Source organism: Chelonia mydas, chromosome 26 (assembly GCF_015237465.2).
Source record: "Chelonia mydas isolate rCheMyd1 chromosome 26, rCheMyd1.pri.v2, whole genome shotgun sequence".
Lineage (NCBI taxonomy): Eukaryota > Metazoa > Chordata > Testudines > Cheloniidae > Chelonia > Chelonia mydas.
In genome coordinates this window covers 4,943,093-4,963,998 of record NC_057859.1, presented here as the reverse complement: position 1 = coordinate 4,963,998, position 20,906 = coordinate 4,943,093, and the positions used below count along the sequence as shown (strand labels likewise).

Sequence of the window (20,906 nt, the reverse complement as noted above, 5' to 3'; positions counted from 1 at the left end):
AAAAGAAAGGGCTGGTGCTGGAGTGGTTTACTCCAGATATGCCTCACCAGAGCCAGCCCTGTCTTGCGCCAGGGCAGGGCACCCCTACTGGAGGGGTTGCACCCAGGTAGCTGTTTCACTGCAGAAGCACCGAGTATACAGCGGGTCTATGGGCAGGGGTCACACAGCCCCCTGGGGGAACCAGAGGGGAAGGTGCTAGCTGGCCGGGACCAGGCCCATCACAGGAGGTGATTCTGTTCTAGTGCTGGGCAAATAATTAATCCCTATTCATTGAATAATGGACTGGAAAAATAGTGCAAATTCATGGCATAAATTATGCACTGAATATTATTTGATAAGTTCTGATCCCCCTGCTGCTTCTCACCTGGCTCAGGTTAACCCCTTCCACGCCAGCTGCATACCTCTAGTCTGAGCAGACCTTAGGGAAATTCGTGGTAAATACAGGTCCTGTTCTGGCTGCAGATATACACACTGATCTGGTGGCAGCTGTCTGTGACCCTCCTAACAGGAATTGGTCATGCGAATCGCAGGGGTGAATACGCCAAGGTCTCAGTTGGGTGACAGTGCCCACGTTTTCTGACTCAGATGCCTGAGAGCGCCTGGCTAAGGGGCTCTGAGCTCCTGTGACTCTCATTGAAGTCACTGGGGGAGTGGCGGTTGCTCTGGGTCTGGCCCTTTGTGATGCTGAGGGTTAGAGTTTGCCAGCAGATGGGGGCAGAGCGGGGTCCTGTGCCAAGTTGGCAAATATGTTTTCCTAAGTATTAACACACTTTAAAAAAAATGCCCCAACCTCCTGGTGTTTCCTCGGCAGAGAACAGGAAATGGCTCTTGGTTTGAGCTGCCCACAACAATGAACCCTGCAGCTGCTCATAGAATCATAGACGCACAGGTCTGGAAGGAACCACAAGAGGTCACCCTCTGCGCTGGGGCAACACTTAGAATATAGTGTACCTAGTATACCTGTATCTTTGCCCTCAGTCTGGAGTTCCAGCGACAGGCTGGCTCGGGGGGTCTGGGTTAGGCCTCCGGGGTGCTGCCTTGGTGGATGGGTCTCTGAGGGGCAGGTGGTTTGCTACAGTGCATGACCAATCAGATGGACCATGCTCTTTTCTTCCCAAAGCTCCATTTGCTCAACTGGGGCACCTTGCTGGTGGATGAAGGGTAAAATCTGTACCTGTTGGCGGACTTGTACCCTCCTAAGGGCTACCCTCTCTGGAGAAGTGGGTTCCAAGCATCTATTCATCCTTGGAAATCAGTTCTCTGTGCGAGACACCCTGACCCCGATGCTCCGCTGAGCCTGCCTTTGCACTCTTATTGACACAGCTTAGGCAGCGTAAAGGAGCCTGGGGCCTTAGTGTAAATAGGAACCAGATTCCTCTTGTGATCAGTCACCAGTGCACTGTCTGTGCAAAATGCTACCAGCGTGGTAGCACTTTACACCCACGCTTTACTGGTGGGATTGACTGCGCCCAGTGCAGGGCACCGGATTGTCATCCCCTGTTCTTTGCATGAACGGTGCAATTCACCCCTAGGTAAATAACACAGGCGAGGTCCTTGCATCTCACTTCTGGCCGAAAGGGAGAATTTCACCCTGTTACTTGAGGCGACCCCCTGCTAGTGGCAGCTGGCCCAGCACCTCTGGGTCAGGCTGCAGTGGCTTACACAGAGACCGTAAAGTAGCACCAACTGTAACACACGTCATTCACCACATGCCTCTCGCTGTGCAGTGATGCCAGCCTCCCACACTCTCCCCGGGGGTTTATTTACCCAGTAGCTACACAGTGAGCCATTGCCACTGCTGCATTTTCACATGGTTTTGTACCAATTTGTCGCCTATGCTCCTATGTCTATATACAGACACTTTTTTTAAAAGCAAATATCTTCTGTGTTCAGGCTCTGATTGGGAAAGAGCCAAGCTGTAATTACAGCGGCATTAGTGAAAGAATATGCTGGGAGAGGGGGAAGCAAAGCACCCAGGAAAGCTAAAAACGGCCATAAATTCCTAGCTGGACCATTGTCTTCCCCACCCCTCACCCCTTATGGCACCCTAGCAGCTGCCCTCCTCTTGTCCTTGCCACAGGTACCTGCAATGCAGAGGTGTCTCTTCAAGGCATGGATTTGCAATGGAAGGAAGCGTTGCCAAATAACCAGTTCGGTGCCTCACCACATGCAGTTGCCACACTGCTGTGTGGCATCCCGGCTGGCAGGAACGTGGCTGATGACTACTGCGTTGAATGAGTCGCTCAACTGGGTTCTGGTGATGCCTATCCCATTCGTAGTGTAATAGGCACAGTGTGGTGTGTGCCTGGACACTGCAGCTGTGTCTTGGTGTGGGGGCATGCCAGAATGCTGTAGCTGTAGCCACCCTGTTCTGGACCCCCTAGTTACATACACCCTCTCCTCTTCACCTCTAGTCTCGGGGCATGTCAGCAGCATCAGTCACTCTGCCACCCCTCTGAGTAACGCCCATCCCCTCTCCCTCTCTCTGCTTGGACAGGAATGGATCCTGCCACCAACTCCAAAAGTAACCACTGCCTAGATGCAGCCAAAGCCTGCAACCTGAATGACAACTGCAAGAGGCTGCGCTCAGCTTACATCTCCACCTGCAGCAAGGAGATCTCGGCCACCGAGCACTGCAACCGCCGCAAGTGCCACAAGGCCCTGCGCCAGTTCTTCGACCGGGTGCCCAGCGAATACACCTACCGGCTGCTCTTCTGCTCCTGCAAGGACCAGGCCTGTGCCGAGCGCCGCCGGCAGACCATAGTCCCCAGCTGCTCCTACGAGGACAAGGAGAAGCCCAACTGCCTGGATCTGCGGAACATGTGCCGGACGGACCATCTCTGCCGGTAAGAACTGTCCTTCCTCCCTCCCCCGCCATGTACACGTGCACGCTTTGTTCTTGGTTCTCCACCTGCATGGCATGATGGGGAGACTAGAACAGGGATGCCCCACAGACCCTCATGGGGCATTCCCTGCAGAGCTGGTGGGGTCCAAAGGCCTGATGGCAAATACTTTTCCATCTGCCTGGTCTCCTAACAAACCTGGATCCTTCCCGGTCCCTGCAAGGAGCCAGGACATTGGAGGCGGGGTAAGAGAAGCCTCCTCTTCCATTCACAACTCTTCTCACCTCCCACCTGCCCACGCCAAGCTGAGGAGTGGGCAGAGGGGATGTTGTGCTGGAGTGTGGAGGGAGGCACAGAACAGTCACAGCACCGCATCAATACAATGATGCAATGATTGTGTGGCCTCCTCTGGCTCCCTTGCAGTGCTGGGGTGTGCAGTTGGTCTGTGTACAGGTTTGCAGTGGTCTCTTCTGCACTATGCTCTGGCAGAGCTGGTTAGCCGCTGGCGGCTGGGTTTATCCTGGTTCTGGTTGTTTGGTTGCTCTCTGGCTCCATGCTGCATTTGGCTGGTTGGCTCTCTTCTAGGTTTTTAAACTACTGAGTCTGGGTCAGATTGTGTGCTGGTGTGAACTGGTGCACGGTTCCATGGACTCAGTGACTCCAGGGACCTGGCATGCCCTTAGACCAGGGCGGTGCAACTCTAGTCTCTGACATGCTTGTCATGACATGGTGCTTCCATGTTCCCCAATAGGCACCTTGCTATGTAGTCCATCCGCTGTGGATTCCCTTTGCTGGTTTTAACTCACAGGAGCCTGTGATTTAAGAGATTAACTCAGATCCTTCTTGGTCACCCCTCTTGCTGCTGGATGAGTGCGTGGTGTTGTAAACAATCCCCGATGGCTGCAGCATTTCCACTGATTGCTGATTGGTGTCTGGGGGATCCTGTACTGAGGTAGAGCCACTCGGTATACAGTGGTACAGCCTGCGGACTGAGTGTTCCATTAGACCTTGGTGGGATACTAGAAGAACTCAGGCTTGATTGTGTAGTCCAGGCTCCGTCTGCTGCTGGAGAGGAGCTTTATTCCTTATCCAAAGACTTGGATGCTTAGAGGTGTCCCCTCTGCTGGTTCAATCATCGCCTTGGCAGTGATGTTCTGTCACAGCTGCTCAGATTCCTTCCTCTGTCTGTTGGCATGTTTAATCTGTCTCTCTGTCTGCCTAGCCTACCCCGGCCTAACCTTTCTAGGTATTTACACCGGTCTCATCATCACGTCATCCGACCTTCCAGGGGGAAGGGCTACAACTGTACTTAGGAATTTGTCTTAAGTCTTTGTCTAATGTCATTGGCTTGTTGGAAGCGCCGGGGAATTTAGAGCCCAGAGCTAAAGAGGGTTTTACGGAATCTGCTCTATGGGGGGAGCTGGTTGATGTATTTCTGTGTGTGACCGCCTTCCTCATTACATTTTGAACTTTGACAAACCAGGGAAAGACAGTTTTCCCTGTTGGTTTTTATTTCAGTAGCACTACTAACAAGCCCAGTCTTAAGGGGAAGTACCGTCTAGACTCTAGCGGTTAAGGCCAGGGAGTGGGAGTCCAAAGATCTGGGTTCTATTCACCAGCTCAGCCAGTGACCTGCTGTGAGATCTTGGCCTGGTCACTTCCCCTCTCTGGGCCTCCCGTTCCCCTCCCACCCTTTCTCTGTCTTGTCTATATACATTGTGAGCATTTTGGGCCTGGGGCTGTCTCTGATTGTGTGTTTGTACAGTGCCTAGCATGCTGCGGCTTGGAGCTCTGTTCAGGCTCCTAGTCATTGCAGTAATATAAATAGTAAGACATAGTAAGTAACAAGGAGTCCTCATTTGATGCTTTGGGCCTGGAGGATTGGGGTGTAGGGGAGCTGTCTTTCAGTGGCAGGTGGGTGTAGGGAGAAGGAAGGCAGCCTGATGATTAGGGTGTTAGCTTGGGCACCTGTGGTCAATTCCCTGCCCTGCCACTGACTTACCATAGACTTAGCCGGTCTGGGTATGTCTACACTGCATTTTAAAACCCGCGGCAGTGAGTCTTAGAGCCCAGGACTACAGACTCGGTCTCATGCTACGGCGCTAAATAGAGCTGTATAGCTTGGGCTCTGAAGCCCAGCCTGGCTTCATTTTTAGTGTTGTAATGTGAACCAGAGTCTGTAGACCCAGGCTCTGAGACTCTCTGCGGCGGGTTTTAAAACGCAGGGTAGACGTGTCCACACGGCCTCAGTCTCCCAGCCGTACAATGGGGATAAAGCACTACGTTGCCTCACGGCGGTGCTGTGGGGATAACCCCATGAAAACCTGTGTGGTGCTCACTGCTCAAATGCTACAGCAATGGGCACCATTTAAATACCACTCAGAGATGAGCTCTTGCTTTAAAAACCCACACCCATGTCTCCACTCTTAGTGAAGGCTCTTGGTTCCCCTGTGTACAAACCAAATCGAGAGTGCTCCGGACTTTCCTCTGAGCATTATTATTCATACAGCAAAAACTCCCCTTGCTCTCCCCAGTGGAAGATTGGCCCCGGAAAGAATTTGTTTAATATCGGAGAAGAGTCCACTTCCTGTCGCATGGCTGCAGGCTCTCGGTGGTTAGTGTCAAAATAGAATCATAGAACTGGAAGGGACCTTGAGAGGTCATCTAGTCCAGTCCCTGCACTCGTAAAGCTGTATCTACTTCTCCTCTCCTTGCAAATGAGTCAGTTTGAAACTTCTGAATGTGGCTTTTAATCCACCAGTAATACAATACACCAGTGTCTATGAATAAATGATACGGGGCAGGCTCTGTGCAGCGTCAAATTAACGGCAGTTCTTTGTCAGCAGGTCTGCAAGCCCGACACTTGTCAGAAGTTAAATGCTGTGGATGTGTCCGACTCGCAGAGGGAAATAACCTGCATTAGGAAAGAGTTGAAAGAGAGTGCCTGAGAGAATGTAGCTCTGTAGAGCACAAATTATAGACCCTTTCCAGCATGAAACGAAATTTAGACTGAAAGGGGAGGGAGAGCAGCAGGAGTGCAGGAAAGTGTGCGACATTTGCCTTGTGTGTTTTCACTTTGAAATATGTTCCTGGCAAAGAAGAGAATGTACAATGGTGTGTCAGAGCCCTGGGGCTGGGGAAGCAAGACTTCTGGGTTCTAGCCTTAGCTCGTGGAGGGCAGCGCAGGTCTAGTGCTTACAGCAGAGGACGGGGAGTCAGGGCTGCAGGATGCTATGTCTGCCTCAGGGAGTGCAGTGGGGTCTAGTGGTTAGAGTAAGGGAGTGTGAAAGCAGGACTCCGAGGTTCCATTCCTGGCTCTGCCATGGGCTAGCTGGGTGGCCCTTAGGGCCAAATTTTCAAACTTGGGTAGCTAAACACGGGCACTTAAATTTTTATTTAGGTACCTATCTTTTGCCACTGAATTTGAAAAGTTTGGGCTTATCCTCTCTGCCTGTTCGTTCTCTTGGTAAAATGTAGATAGTGATAGCGGCCTACCTCACCAATAGCTGTGATTAATTAATTAAACACTTGGAGAACATTGCATGAACATGCTAGGAAAGTACAAAGTAGATGTTGAAGTCAGCCTGTACAGAACTCAGGAATTCTGGTTTCCGGTGCCCCTGATCTACCTGCTAGACCCACACTGCCTTCCAGATCCTAGCATAGCACCTGGAGTTGTAACTCCCAGTCCCTTGCTCTAGCCCTGAGGGCACGTCATGCTTGTCTGCTTACTTAGACTCCTTATTGTCTGGTGGCCTTAGGAAGGGATAGCGCTGGTCTTGCACGGCAATGTCATGCCTTGCAAAGGGTTAATCTATCCAAGGCATCCCTAGCTACCAGTGAGGAGTAGCCAGTAGCCCTGTTCACATGCGATGGGATTCTGACATGCTTGGGCAGCTCACTTGACCTGCTTTTGTTTGCAGCTGTAAAGCTGTTTAAAAGCAGAGACCTGTCTGCGGACAAATGCGGCCCAACACCTGAGCTGTGTTTCCCTGCGGGATGCAGGCAGAAAAAAAACAAAGAATAATTTTCTTTTTAACTGTCAGGCTGAGAGCTAGAGAGGAGATTTCGTTCCTGGCGTTTGAAATGGAAATGGCTCGAGCAGATCCTCTGGCTGAGTTTATAGCTGGGGTGCGTGCATGGGTGGGTGTTTATGTGCACCACTCTGTGTCTGTGCATGACGTAACCTTTAATTAAAAATGAATCTTTAATTCCTGGAGACTCCAGGACCATTCTCGAGGGTTGGCAGCCCTAGAAAAGAAGCACTTTGTTTTGTGAAAAAAGTTGAGGTTTTGGCATTTGGCTTGATTCCACGCTGGGACAAAACTGAGACCTTTAGAAAAACCAAAGAGAGAGAAACTTGTCTACACAGCAGTACCCACAGCAGCAAATTTCAGAGCCTGGGTCAACTGACTTGGACTCACGGGGCCCATGCCCGAGGCTTAAATTAGCAATGTCAGCATTCCCACTTGGACTGTAGCCTGTCTCCCATCTTGCTGGGTTTCAGAGCCTGGGCTCCAGCCCGAACCTGAATGTCTACACTGCTATTTTTATCCTAGCAGTGCGAGCCTGAGTCAGTTGACCTGGACGCTGAAGTTTTTTAGCTGTGTAGACATAGCCAGAGTGCCACCCCAGAAAAGCAAGGTGGCCAGGCACTCACCTGGGATGCGAGAGATCCAGGTTCAAGTCCCTGCTCTCCCTGATTTGGTGCCCTTACCACTGGGCTATAGAGTCAGTCTTTCTGGCCCTGACCCAGTGCAACATGCAACAGCTCCAGCAGGAGAGACCCCCCCCACCGCAGAATACCCTGGGGGTCAGGGCACCCACTTGAGATGGTGGAGACCCAGGGTTATGTCCCTGCTCCAAATCAGGAAGACAAAGGACCTGAACGTGGGTTCCCACATCCCTGCTGCATGCCCTGATCACTGGGGCTCTCTCATTTTGATGAGGAATTCCATCCTGGGCCCAAGAAACCTTCCAGGGAAAAGTTTTGTTGATCCTGCACCACTTCAGTGAAAAGTTTCGGTTTCGACAAATTGGCCTTTTTCAATTACAGTAAGTGTTGTTGAAAAATTCCCTACCCGCCCGACTGCCCAGGTGCCTCAATCCCCATCAGCAGCACCCCTGGTTATTCGAGTTCTGGGACCCTCCACAGCTCTGCCAGTGACCCTCAATCTGGCTCTGCTCCTCCCCCACCCCCGCCCAGCCTCGTAACTTGCTCTCCTATCCCTGCAACAAAGCTGGCGTTTGTGCCAAGCTGTGGAATTTGGTGATACTTGCTCTGGGGGCCTTTCTCGGGCCAGTCTGAGCCTGAGCATTAATGGTGCTGAGAGACTCTCTGTGGGTTCTGTGGTGCCAGCCATCAGTGTGGGATCTGAGCACTTTCCACTTAAAATCAATAGCAATAGTGAACTCCCTGGTGGGTTTCCTGGAGTCTCTGGCACTTCTCCCCTTTTGGGATAAAAATCCCAACAATCTTTGCTTGGAGTTAGGGTGGTTGTTTCAAAACCGTTATTAATATACTGGGCGGGGGGGGGGGAGTGTAGGTTGATTAGTTTCAGTGTTGTTTGCTTTGGGGGTGTTTTGGGCCTTGGGGCTAGAAGCAGGCATCAATGTTGTGAGCGCCAGTCTTACGGTGGGAAGGCAGCAACCCAGCCAGTCCCACTGTGGACAAACAGCAGAGCAGAGCTGTTGGCAGTGTAATAAAAATCCTCTGATGGAGGCCAAGAGGCTTCTGGGTGTCAGGCACCATGAGTGCACAGGGCCAGCTGTGACATGGGCATCAGACTACCAAAAGGAGGGCAAACCCTGCATTTACTGTCTCTCCCAGGGGTGTGTGTGTTGGGGTGCATGTGTCTTAAGATAAATCTAGGCGCATATGTGTGGGTTAGGTGGTCTGTGTTGGGGTTATCTGGATGCTGGGGCCCTTTGGTGTGTTTGGGATGATTTGTGGGGGTTGGAGGATTTGGCGGGAATGTCGTAAGGGGCACCTTGGGGTGAGCAATTTGGGGGTCGGGACAATGTGAGTGTTGTGTGACAGAGGCAGTTTGGGGAGGGGGTGTTTGGGGATGTGACCATTGAGGTTGGCACGTGGGGAGCTGAGTTGGTTTGGTCTGTGCGCTTTTGTTGTGTTGCGGGCTGGAGGAGAGTGTCATCTGAGATCAGAGAGAGGAAAATCTTGACTGATGTTACAAGGATGCACGGAAGAACCGGCCAAGGAAAAACATCATTAGCGATAGACTTGTCTCAGTGTATCTGAGTCTCCCGCTGCCCCTGTCTATATGACTTTGTCTGTCTGTCTATCTAGCTGCTGAGACTCTCTGTCTATGGCATCTAACTATGGCGCTGTCCCTGCAGAAGGGTTAGGAACCTGCTGTTCCCACTGGAACCTGCACCCAGCCCTCTCTCTCTGTTGGAAAGGCTGAGAAGTGAACACTTGCCTACAGGTTTGTTCCCAAAGCTATTAGCCTTTTGGCTGTGGTGGGCACTGGCTTATCCATTGCCAGCTGAGTCTTGAGCATCCAGGAATCTCCTGGAGCTGCTCAGGTGAGGTTTCTGCTCCCCGAGGGATTTCATTTGCATTTCCCACGATGGCGCAGTAAATTTGGAGCTGGGGAGAGCAGATTTCGGCATTCCTGGGGATACCACTTCTACTTCCCTATGCAATGCACTGAAGCTGGACAGAATCAGTCTCTGCTCATATAGCGCACGTCTACATTGCAATTAAACACCTGCGGCTGACCCGTGTCAGCTGCCTTGAACTGCAGGGCTATAAAACTGCAGTGTAGACCTCTGGGTTTTGGGACCCTCCCTCCTTGTGGGGTTCCCCCAGAGTCCGGTCTGCAGCCCAAGCCCAGACATCTACGCTACAATATTATAGCCCTGCAGCCCAAGCCCAAGTCAGCTGATATGGGCCAGCCATAGGTGTTTTATTGCAGTGTAGAGATACCCTATGGAGCTGGGGCAGCCCAAGCTCCTTAAGGGACAGTCAGCTGTGCAGATATATAGTCCACATTTCCCTGGGTTTGCACTGAATTAAGAAGGTTCTGTGTGAGGGTTGTGAGCAGTCCATGTGATGGCCTTGTGTGGGCAGCTCCAGTGCAGCTGCCGTTGATTCCTACATGCACAAGACGTAGCCAGCGATGGATGAACCAGTGCCCACTGCAGTTGTATGTCGCTAGCCTAGCTGTGCCAGCCTGTGAAGTATCACTCACTACAACTGTGAAACTGTTCCCAGCCCTCACTGTAGGTGGAGCCATTTGATAAATATCAGCACTAACTTGTAAGGTCAGTCCGGGCTTCCCTGACCATCTCAGCAAGGCCGTGCCCAATCTTTACAATCGTAATGAGTTGGCATCCAACCCAAATCAGACTCTTGTTAGCGATGGGCGGACGGGGTTCAGACACAAAATCTGCCCCGACCCTTTGCCCCAGAAGGCTGGACCCATCCTGGTTTTGAGATCTGAGAACATCTGCTTCACGTGGCTCCTACTAGTATGAGATGGACAGGGCAGTGGGAACACAGAGAGCGAGAAACTGCTTTTCCAGCATGTGCTGGAGCCTGGGTAGCTCAGAAGGGAACCTCATGGGGCTGACTAAGCAGCCAGACTCTTATCTGAACGGAACCTCCCCAGTCACTAGCAGCCATTTCCCAGCAACCCATGGAGGATTAGAGCCTTATCAAGCTCTGGTGGGTTTGGTAGGGAAGCGAGATGCCATGCATGGTAACCTTTCCCCTGGTATCAGACGCATCCTCTTTGGCTCCAGGCAAGATGTGCTGGCAGGCAGGCTCTACACTCACTTGGGAGCATCAGAAAGAGCCTGATGTTTGTTTGTAGTTCTGTTTGTTGCTGGAAAGGCATCTCCTCTCCCTTGTTTGTCTCCAAGGCGCTGTACATTTATAAATAACAAGGCATTGGCCGTGAGCCACCGCCAAGGCTGTAATTCCAACCTCAGCATGCTGGGAATGTGTATAAATAGAGCATGCCGGCTTTGCCCTTGCTTGCTTTGCATCTGTCTCAATTGGGCTGCAGCCTCAGGCAGCCTGTATCAGCTCCCGGGTTACCCCTCCAAGTGCAGTGATGGTGGCGTAGAATAGTCATGGCTCCAGAACCTCTGCCACAGTAACAAACTCTGATGACTTCCTTTGGAGGATGTCAACCTCATCGTTCCTCAGGACCAGCTGGCGTGGCTTCCTCTTAGATCCTCTGTGGGTAGCACAGAGGTGTCACTATGGTGGCCAGACATTTGTGCTAGTTCTGGATACTCTAACAAACTGGGAGCTGCCTAAGACTTGACACAGATCTTCCTGCTTCAGAGGAAGCACAGAGCCCACCCTCCTGAGCTCAGAAAGAACCTCCGCCAGCTGTTTGCAGTACAGGGCTTGGGACACACAGTTGAGCAATTCAGATTCCATCCAATAGAGGGCAGTGGTGCGCTTACACACTAGCCAGGCCAGTGTAAAGTAGTGCAAATTAGTTTAGTGGAGCATCTTCTCTATGGGCTGTCTATTCCAAAACATGTTTTAAAGAGGTAATGAGATTGGAGGATGTGGGAAGAGGTTAAGAGGCACTACATAGGACTAGAGTGAAGGAAGGTGAAAAGAGACGGAGGGCAGTCAGAGAGGGTTCAGGGAGGCGGATGGCAGGAGCTGTAGAGGAGAAGGCCAGGAGGTGTCAGGGAAGGAGTATAGACAAAGAGGTCTGTAAGGTGGATACTCCTTCAGTATTATGAATAGATGCAGTCTTGGCCTAGTGATGTCTGGGTAGGTGCCTCTGTCCCTCTCCCTAATCCCCTTTTGGAAGTAGTGCAAGCTTTGGGTTATACCAAATAAAGTTGCACTGTCTTTTGGGACCAGAGCTCAGGGTCAGATTTCTAAGTGCTCAGCACCCACAACTGAGGCCAGATTTTCACAAGAGCTCAGCACGTTGGGTGCTGGGTTTGGTTGAAAATCTGTCCATGAATGTGACAGTGGGAGCTGCTGGGTGCTGGACCCTTTGGAGAACGTGACCTTTATTTAGATGTCCTTGTGAAAATGACCCAGCTAGGGTAGTGTGCAACACTACTTTCTGTACAGAATGGAATTAGAACCAGTCAACTGCCATTGAAAGTGGAGGGTAACTGGGCCACGTACAGTAAGTTCATTGACTGGACCACTGAGAATCTGATATGTGCCTGTACTTACCAGTCCTGAGTCATTGCATGATGCTCATCTTGTTAATCTTTACATGGGGCCAAGAGTGCTGATTGCACTCTGAAGCAAATCAACAAGCAGCAATGCTACCTAATCGCGACACAAGGAAGAGATAAAGCTTCTCTGCCAGGATGGGAGGTAATTAAGCCTCCAACTTCCACTGCTAATGCAAGGCAACATGAACTGTAATTGGAGAACCTTTAAGCAGAGATATCTGCTGTTATCTCACAGCAGTTGGTGCAAGAGGAAAAAGCCCAACAAACCAAAAAAAGCAGAGCCACCCGGAGAGACGTGCTTTTCACGGAAGACTTTGGTGAATTTCATGCTGGGGAAGCCTCTCACCTTCTTGGAGACAGATGCTGTTCCCAAGTGACTAGGGCTTTTGGAGACCTCTGTTTTTTAAGATGATCAGCTCACCTGATTTTTTCAGCTCATGCTGAGCACCAGGCCTTGGGAAACCGGGCCCCTTTAAGCCAATTCCAGTTGGGCCCCCCCCAAATCAGATTTGAAAATCTTGGCCAGGAGGTCTGATCTAAAGCCCACTAGAAATCAGTGGAAAGTCTCCCACTGGCTTTAATGGGCTTTAGATCAGGCTCTGATGTCACGTTTTTACAGAACAAATCTAACATGGGCAACAGCAGGGCAAGATTCATCCTGGGCTTGGAGGGACTTTCTTCTAGGGTAAGAGCCAAGGGAGGAGTTCCCACTCCAAGATCCATTCAGTTTTTGGCCTCTGCTGAGACTGCCCACAACGGCATCCATTAAAATGTTTGGTTTTGTGACTTGTCCAGTTGAAACTGGTCTGGCTGAGACCCCTCAACTTATCACAGAGGCAACTCAACTGCTGTCAAGCAGTATTTACATCTGGCCTGGGCTAGATTTCGGTTGGCAGCTCAGTTTCGAAGGTCAGTCAGAATTTACAGCTCTGATGAGTTAGAATCAGAGTTCGGAGATTCAAAATGGCAAGCGAGGGAGTCCCACGTTCAGGATGGCCCAGTTCAAAACATCCCCAAGCCAGGAGAGTGGGATGTGCAGGTAAACACCCTCCAGTGTTTGGAGCAGGCCCTGATGCAACAGTTGGTGAAAGCGCTGCAACTCAACTGATGAGAGAGGATTAGCGGGCATTCAAAGAAATAGGCACACACGAGCTGAACAGCTGGGAACCCAGTGCCGTTATTCAGTGCAGCCTGGGAAGCACTGGTGCTTTTCTAGTCAGAATTCTAGTTTCATCTTTCACTGCCACTCAGGTCTCTGCAGACAGCAGGTCTCTGTTCCAGTCCCATCTTCCACCACAGCTCAGGCTGCCAAGAGTCAGCTCTGAGGTTTGTCACAGGGATTTAGATACTCCGTCCCATGGAAATGAATGGAAGTTGTGCGTCTGAATCCCTTAGTCAGCTCTGAAAATCTCACTCCAATCCCTAGTCACCTGGGAACAGGCTGGGTTTTAGTGCAATGTGTGGCCCCAGTCCCTGAAAAGAGGGGCGTTTGCAGGCTGAACGGGGTTGTGGTGGCAAAAGGCAGAAGGGGGTGTTTGCTGCGGTGCCGGATGCCGTAGCCTGTGTTAGGAGATGAAGCATGTGTAAATTCTGTGCTAGTAGAAGGAGCGTACAGAATTAGATTACAGACACAAGCGGTGACCGCGAGCTGGCTATGGACACCGCTGTAGCTACAAAAAGGTTTCTGCCTATTCTCGGAGGGTTCGGTGCATAGCCACCAGCGAGAAAGCAGCTGCATGGAATCGCAGCGGAAGCTGTTCAGAGCCAATTGCTACAAAATAGTGAATGCATGCCTGCAGCATGGGTGGCCAGGAGTTCCTTATCCCAGAAATACCAGGCAGTCTGGAATGAGAGGCAGGCTCTGCTCAGGAAAGACCCAGGACTGTGGTTGCTGGGCAGGCTGGAAGGGCATTGGCAGACTTGTGTGCAGACCCCAGGAAGAGCTGTACTTCGGGACTGAGGGCAGAGTTTGGAAGAATCACATTGGGATGGCAGAGGGTTCTGAGGGTCAGGATTGAGACCCATTGGTAGAGCTGTGTGGAAGGAGCCTTGAAATGGAGCATCAGGATAGATCAGGAGTGAGAAGCGCATGTGGGGGTGAACAGGTCAAGGAAACAGCAAACTGATTAGTTCTTGAGACCCACACTGAGACTTCTAGAGGTGATAAGTCTAGTGCACTGACTGGCTGTCTCCCAGCAGAAACTTGTCTCTCCAATTTGCTGGTTTTCTTAAATGTTGTGTTACATACTATTTGTGTCTAACATTATATATTGTAATACAAATTAAAAAATGTCAAAATCGAAACATTTTGATTGACCAGCAACAACAAAAAAAATGGTTTGGAATTTTCTTTCCTTTGAAATTTTTACTCCAATTTAGAATGCAGCTAAACGTCCAAATCTCAAAATCCTGCAGAAAAATGAACTGCTGACCTATGCCCAGCAATACTTTTGGATTTGTTTTCTTTGCCGTTTGCTTTCTTACCCCCTAGGGTTACACTCACATTTTCCCAATTTTCTTCCCAACTGCTAAGGCTTGAAACTTAGTTTTTTAACCATAAAGTGAAATTTTCATGTAATGACATGAATCCAGGAACTGGAGCTTTAAGAAAAAACATCAAATGCTGCAAGACTCATAATAAAACAGCAAAAGTGGGCAACTCTGAAGACTGAGCTGGGTGAGCCACTGGTCTGATTCAGTACAGCAATTCCGACGTTCTTAAACTCCCATCCTCCCCTTATGAAGCTTGGGCAGGCAGGATGGCTAACACCACGGGACTGAGACTGACCTTGGAGAAGTAATGCTTGCAGAAGTCAATACTGGAATATTTTTTTTCTGATTCCCCTCCCCTGCCCCCAGATGGAAAGTTTTTCTTTTCTTTCTTTTTTTAGTTGCTTTGTTTACTGGATGTTGGTGCCATATGCTCAGCCAGACAATCATTCTGGAGATTTCACTGCTTTTTGCTGCTGCTCTCTGACTGCACAGGGCTGGCTTTTAAATGGTCGTCAGACACTGGCCTCTGTCCCATCAATAGTCATAAAGTTGGGGAGATAAAAGCTATCAGTTTTCCATTACAGCTGAAAGCAATACTGTAGACAGCTATTTTCTGAATGCTGGAGATGGAGGTATTTTAACTAGCAGGCAGTGTACCAGCCTGGAGGGCTGCAGCTCATATAAACGGCCTTGTGGGTATGAGAGAAGGCGGTGAAATGAACAACGTGCTGCTTGCACTTTACCTCCAGTCTCCGCTAACGTTGCTCCATTGAGGGCTGGATTGCTGTTACCCAGAGACACCCACTGTGTTCTGCGGATGCCCCAGGCTGCCCCGAATGGGCAAGGGCAGGATTAGAAAAGTCCAAACTGTAGAGGGCCAAGAGGGCAGGGCCTCAAAACCAGTAACGGCTTCACCCCTGCACTGGTGAAGCCAAATGCTGCCAGAGCAATAGGGATGCTGTTCACTCCCACCATGGCGTGATCAGCTATTCCCCTGCCTTAGACCATCGGAGGCCGTGCCAGCTGACGCAAACCTTGCCCAGGCAGTTAGCTCCCCTTCCATGGCTTTGCCCTTCACAGCTGCGCTCTCTACTGCTCTGCTAACCAGCCAGCTGGATGTAGGTCTGTGCCGGCAGTGAGTTTGCATACGCTACCATCGGTGTCTTGCCACAGCCACACACTCTACAAGAGCCCCAGATTCCTGGCTGAGGGCTCTGGCAGCGCCAGCATCCATTCCTCTTGGGCACTAAAATCCACCCTTGGATTTACTTGCAACTGACGCAAGTCAATCATTGCGGCCCTCAGGCTGAGCACGCATTTCCTACAGTCAGAGAGGATTCATGCACCTGGAATAAAGAGAATAGAAACATGGACTGGATTTCTGTGCCCATCTGGAATTGGCTCTGGGTATAGTTCCCTGGTGGGAGGAGAAGATTTGGAACTGATTTAGTTTGCCGGCTGGAATGGGCCTGCAAATGCAGCAGCCCCGTTTTATAGTTGTGCTGCCCAGGGAGGCTGACATGGTGCACGGTCTTGGTGCTGGGGTGAATCGCAACCTGGTGGCCTGATCTTAAGAGGTGCTGAGCTGCATCTGCAGCCCCCGCTGACGTCACTGAGCACTGCCTGGGTCCGGCTCAATGACCTAATTGTGATGGGTTTAGAAAGGGCACCCAGGCTGCAGAGCCTGGCCTGGATTTCCAAGCTCACCCCATTCTGGGAAGTTCTGATACGGGACTTGGCTTTAGACATAGAGCCTGCTGGACCATGTGCTTTAGCACCCCAGAGAACAGCTCACCTGGAAAATGAGTTTGGATTGAGCTAGAGCTTCCTGGGGCTCTATCGAAGCAAGAAGCCTCTCTGGGCCTGACTCTGCTCCCACACCTGTGCTGCCTGCACCCTGATATGACTCTGTGGATTTCAGTGGCGTTACACCTGGTTTACACTAGGGTGCGCAACAAGGAGAATCGGTTCCGTTCATGCTACTTCTGGACACCGAACACCTGTAGACCGGCTTGAGTGCAGCCCCCAGGTACCGACACTGTTTCTGCATGTACAGCATGATTTTCAGAGGTGCTAAGCACCTCAAACTCCCATTGACTTCACTGGCAGCTGGAGGTCCTCAGCCCATTTTTTAAAAAAATCCAGCCCCTTCATGTCCAATCCAAAGCCCATGGAACTCAGTGGAAAGGTTCCCAGGAACTCCACCAACTCAGGTACCTGGGGTCCTAGTTGTGTATCAACCTATTGCGTGAATGTTGACAGGGAAGTTTGCAGAAAGCTCCCAGGGCCCCTGGGTACAAGCCTAGGCTTTGGAACTAGCTGAAGCATGTTTATTTGCTTGCAGTGTAACAGGAGCAATACAAAGAGGTCAGCTGTCTCCTGGAGTGCAATGGCCGTGCCCGTGCCATCAGCGTTTCTGATTAGACTCTGTTCCAGGCAGGTTTGTGTGCCTCTGTGCTACGTTTTTTTAGTTTACAGGCTGCAGATGTCTACTGAAAGGCAAAATGCCCTCGGCATTATTATTAGCATTAATCCTGTTTATTATGGTAGTGCCTACGGACTAGCCAAGAATGGGGCCCCACTGTGCCAGGCGCTGCATGACACGGAGGAGCAGACAGCCCCTGCCCTGAAGAGCTGACAAACTAACTACGCAGGGCAGACTCAGGGCAGGGGAAGGGGCTGTAACACACAAGCAGAGGAAGCAATGGGATGGCAGCAGGTGCCATGATTTTTGGGCACTCCCTTGGTTCTGCCGCAAGGACCTGGTGCCAATACCTCTCGGATTGGTTATTCCTGAGGGTTGTCAATGGTTTGGGCAAGGGACTCTCCTGCCTGCTGTAGGGTAAAAGAAATCCTAAAGTCCCAGGATTCTGGGGGGAGAATGAGGCAAACATGTCTCCCTAAGCCATGGGCTAGAACTGTTTCAAACTGCAGCTTCCAATGAAATACCCTGAACAGCTGTGACCAATCCTAGCCAAATCCTAAAGGAGCAGGACTTTCTGCTAGCTGGGTCTCCAAGTTTCTGTAATTCACACACCACCTCTTCTTTAGTATGGGGCTCACAAACATAAAGGACTGGGACCTGGGCCAACGTGGATAAGTGCTGGGCAAGCTTCCTGCCCAAGCCCTCCACCTATCATTTCTGATGCCCTTCTCTCTGGACTTGTAGCACCATCCTAGGCCTCGGCCCCTCACTCCTTCTCCGGCTCTGCCAGAGCCTTGATTTGCCGCCTGTCCTGGGCTGTTGTTCTGCTGATGCCGTGCAATCCTGACCTGCCTTCAGTGTGCTATCTGAGGCCCAACACTCCCAAATCCGCGTTCTGAGCACACAAACTATTGCACCGATTCTCAGCTGCAGCACCCCCTGGTAGGCTAGTCCTGGGCACTTCCACAGCTCTGCTAATGTGCTTTAACACCAACCTGAAGCCACGCTGCTATTCCAGATCTGGGACCACCGCCTCTACCCATCCAACTTTCCCAGTGCACTGTAATTGTGTTCTGCAGCCCCCTTGGCTATTCCAGCCCTGGTGCAACTTACCCAGTCTCTCAATGTGCCTTACTCTCATTTTCTAGCATCTATTGATTTTTCTAGTCTTCCTGCCCTGTCCCAGTAGCTCAGCCAATGCACCTTTTTCAACCTGAGCTGACCCCTGCTCCTCCAGTCTTGAGCTTCTCTCTCACTTCTAATGAGACACATCAGTCCTAGACTGCAGCATTCCTTACTAGTCTAGTCCTGGATCCCTCGCTGCAGTGTGGAGACCAGCAGTGCAAAGCTGGAATGCCTGGGCATGCACTAGGGTTACTACACTAACTGTTGCCACCAGATACTTGGCTTGAAATGCTGGCCAGGGTACAGGTGAAGTGAGCTGCACAGTCTAAGCCCATCCGTAAATCGACTCTGTTCAATCGACTCTGCCTCTTCATTGCTCAGTCTTATTGAAACTCTGTTCTTCCTCACCAGATGGTTGGATTCAAAGAAATTTGGGATGTGGAGAGGGGAGGTTGGAGAGGCCAGATCTCTAGGTGCCTTAGCATGAAATCCTCCTCCTCCTCCTCATTTATGTTATGATGCCTTTTGAAAGGCCCCTGAGAGACCCTCCAGTTCCCAAGCCCTGGCCCTCTCCCGTTCTCTGAGTGCTGAAGAGTGAGAGGAGGGAGCGTTATGATTTGCGAGGCTTTTTATGCCAGGAAGCCTTCCCCTCTGCCACTGAGAATTCTGACAAACTCCGTGTGCTGTGTGTCTGATTGCAATGGACAGGTTTTAGCTCCCAGAATATAAAAGCCTTTTGCAAAACACTAACCTCAGCTAAGGGGAAAGGAAAGAGGGGGAAAAAAAGCTGATTTCAGCAGCTGCAGTTTGCTGTATTTTTCATCTTGCATCAGCAAGTCAAGACCACAAATAATCTGGTCTTATATGCTTCACTGATGCTGGTGCTTAAGAATTTCCCATCCTCTACAGACTGAATTTCCACAGCATCCAAAGGCAGGGAGGCTTTTAATTCTTCTTCAGGTTCTTTCCCCTTTCCCAATCCTCTCCCCCTAAAACAATTGACTTATGGGATGGGGAGAGGGTGATTATTCGATTCTGGCACTGATTATAGTATTTAACCTGTGTCCCCAGCTTCATATCCTTTGCTAGTACAAGCAAAATGTCGTTTATAATGAATGTTTCCTTGATAAACAGCATCGGAGCAGCTCAACTTTTTCATTACAACATGTAATGAGAGTGGCTCAGTGCTGCTGTTTAGCTGTCAAGATATTCCCCCGGAAAGAAGAAGAAGGGGAAAAATATGTACATGGATTTACCTAGTGTTCGGAAAAATAAATGAAGAAATGAATAGAATAGATAAATCTCTCTATCTAGTGAGATGGGAAGCAGGCATTCCTGCTGACTGCCTGTTGGGGACTTTCTGGATTATGGCATGGTTTAACGTTATCATCTGAGCTTGACTAGATCTTATTGGGTTGCTTTCCCCACTTGGTAGGCTTGCATTTGGCTGAGTGTCTTTGGATGCTCATATCCGCATGGTGAAGGGAGAGGGAACTCCCCATTGCTCATTGTCATGCCACCAGGTTAGCACTCAGTTGTGCCTAGTTGCACTGTCGCTGAAATTCCAGTTGCCAAATGTTAGCCATTTCCTGTTGGCAACTAGAGTTCAGAATACTTGGGTCAGACTACTGGTTCCTCGGCCTTCTGCTTCATCAGTAGGGATCAGTAGAAACCAGTAGAAACCAGCTGACAGCAAGCCCACTGGAATTGCCACTACCGATGTGCTTTTCTGGTGGGCTGTACCTTTTGATCAAGGTCTCAAAGGGTGACTGTGAAGAGGGAATCCAAAGGGGTTCAGGCTGTTACCCAACCTGCTCTGTTTTACGCCTGCACTGCTTTAGATGAAGGATGCTCCGACTGTCGTGTAAAATCTGTGTGTGATAAAGGAATCCTTCCTTTCCCGTTAAGGCCCCAGACTGAGGTTTAGATATCCCTGGGCGTGAGAGGGGGGCCTAGATGGTAGCTTCCTTCAGCATCACTCCCTGATTAGTCAGCCTGGTTTGGTACCAAGGGATGCTTGCTATGCTTGAAACCTCCAGCCTTCTTTTGGGCCTCACTCAATCCATTTGCAAGGATTGTCCCTTCCCTGCTGCAGATGGGTATATGGAAAACATGGAGGGCCAGATTCTCCATTGCCTTGCTCCTTGCCTTGCTGTTCACACCGTGCCAAAGTAACTGGTCCCAAATGGGACAGGCCAAGGGGTCATTTATCCAGTCACCAGTTAAAATTTTGCTCAATTTATATTTTCAGTTTACAGTCTTGTAGGGTGAATCTGGCACTGGGTTGACAGCTCTTGAGAGGGGGAAAAACCCCATTGCTCATCCACACAACAGACACAATGTGACATGCTTCCTTCGTGCTTTGCCCCTACGAATGACTTCAGTCTCACTGGAGGGGTCTCTGCCACGGTGCACTGAGTCCTTGGCGTCTCAGCAGAGACTGCTAATGATTGCAGAGCTCTTTGCAATGCAGATGCCTGTGTGTTGGGAGCAGGACGGCATCCCACCACATGCACACTTCTGTACAACTGTCAGATGGCAGCAGAGTTGCACCAGTAATGACCTAGGCTGGGTTTGAATTCGTGAGCTAGAGGTGAATGGTTCTACAGCCCATCATGCTCCTCTGAGCCAGCCAGTCACTCCTAAATGCAAATCTCCAGCAGGAACCTAGGAATCTCCAGAGCAAAGCAGAGCAGAGCAGGGCTCCATCTAGCCCAATATCCTGTCTCTGGTGGTGGTCAGCTCTAGCTGCTTCAGAGGGAGGTGCAAGGAACCCTGCAGTGATGGAATGACCTGCCCCTGGGGAAAATTCTCCTCCCAACTCACAATAA

The 20,906-nt window shown here is 50.5% G+C and overlaps 1 protein-coding gene across 2 annotated transcripts in view; it reads left to right on the top strand.

The window, feature by feature from the left end:
- Positions 1 to 20,906, top strand: part of GFRA2 (GDNF family receptor alpha 2) — a 95,628-nt gene that overhangs the window by 39,580 nt on the left and 35,142 nt on the right. For both annotated transcript variants that reach the window (XM_043536460.1, XM_037886505.2), the window contains one exon: positions 2,498 to 2,846. In XM_043536460.1, coding sequence (XP_043392395.1) covers positions 2,498 to 2,846 — 349 coding nt within the window. The remainder of the gene's footprint in view (positions 1 to 2,497; positions 2,847 to 20,906) is intronic.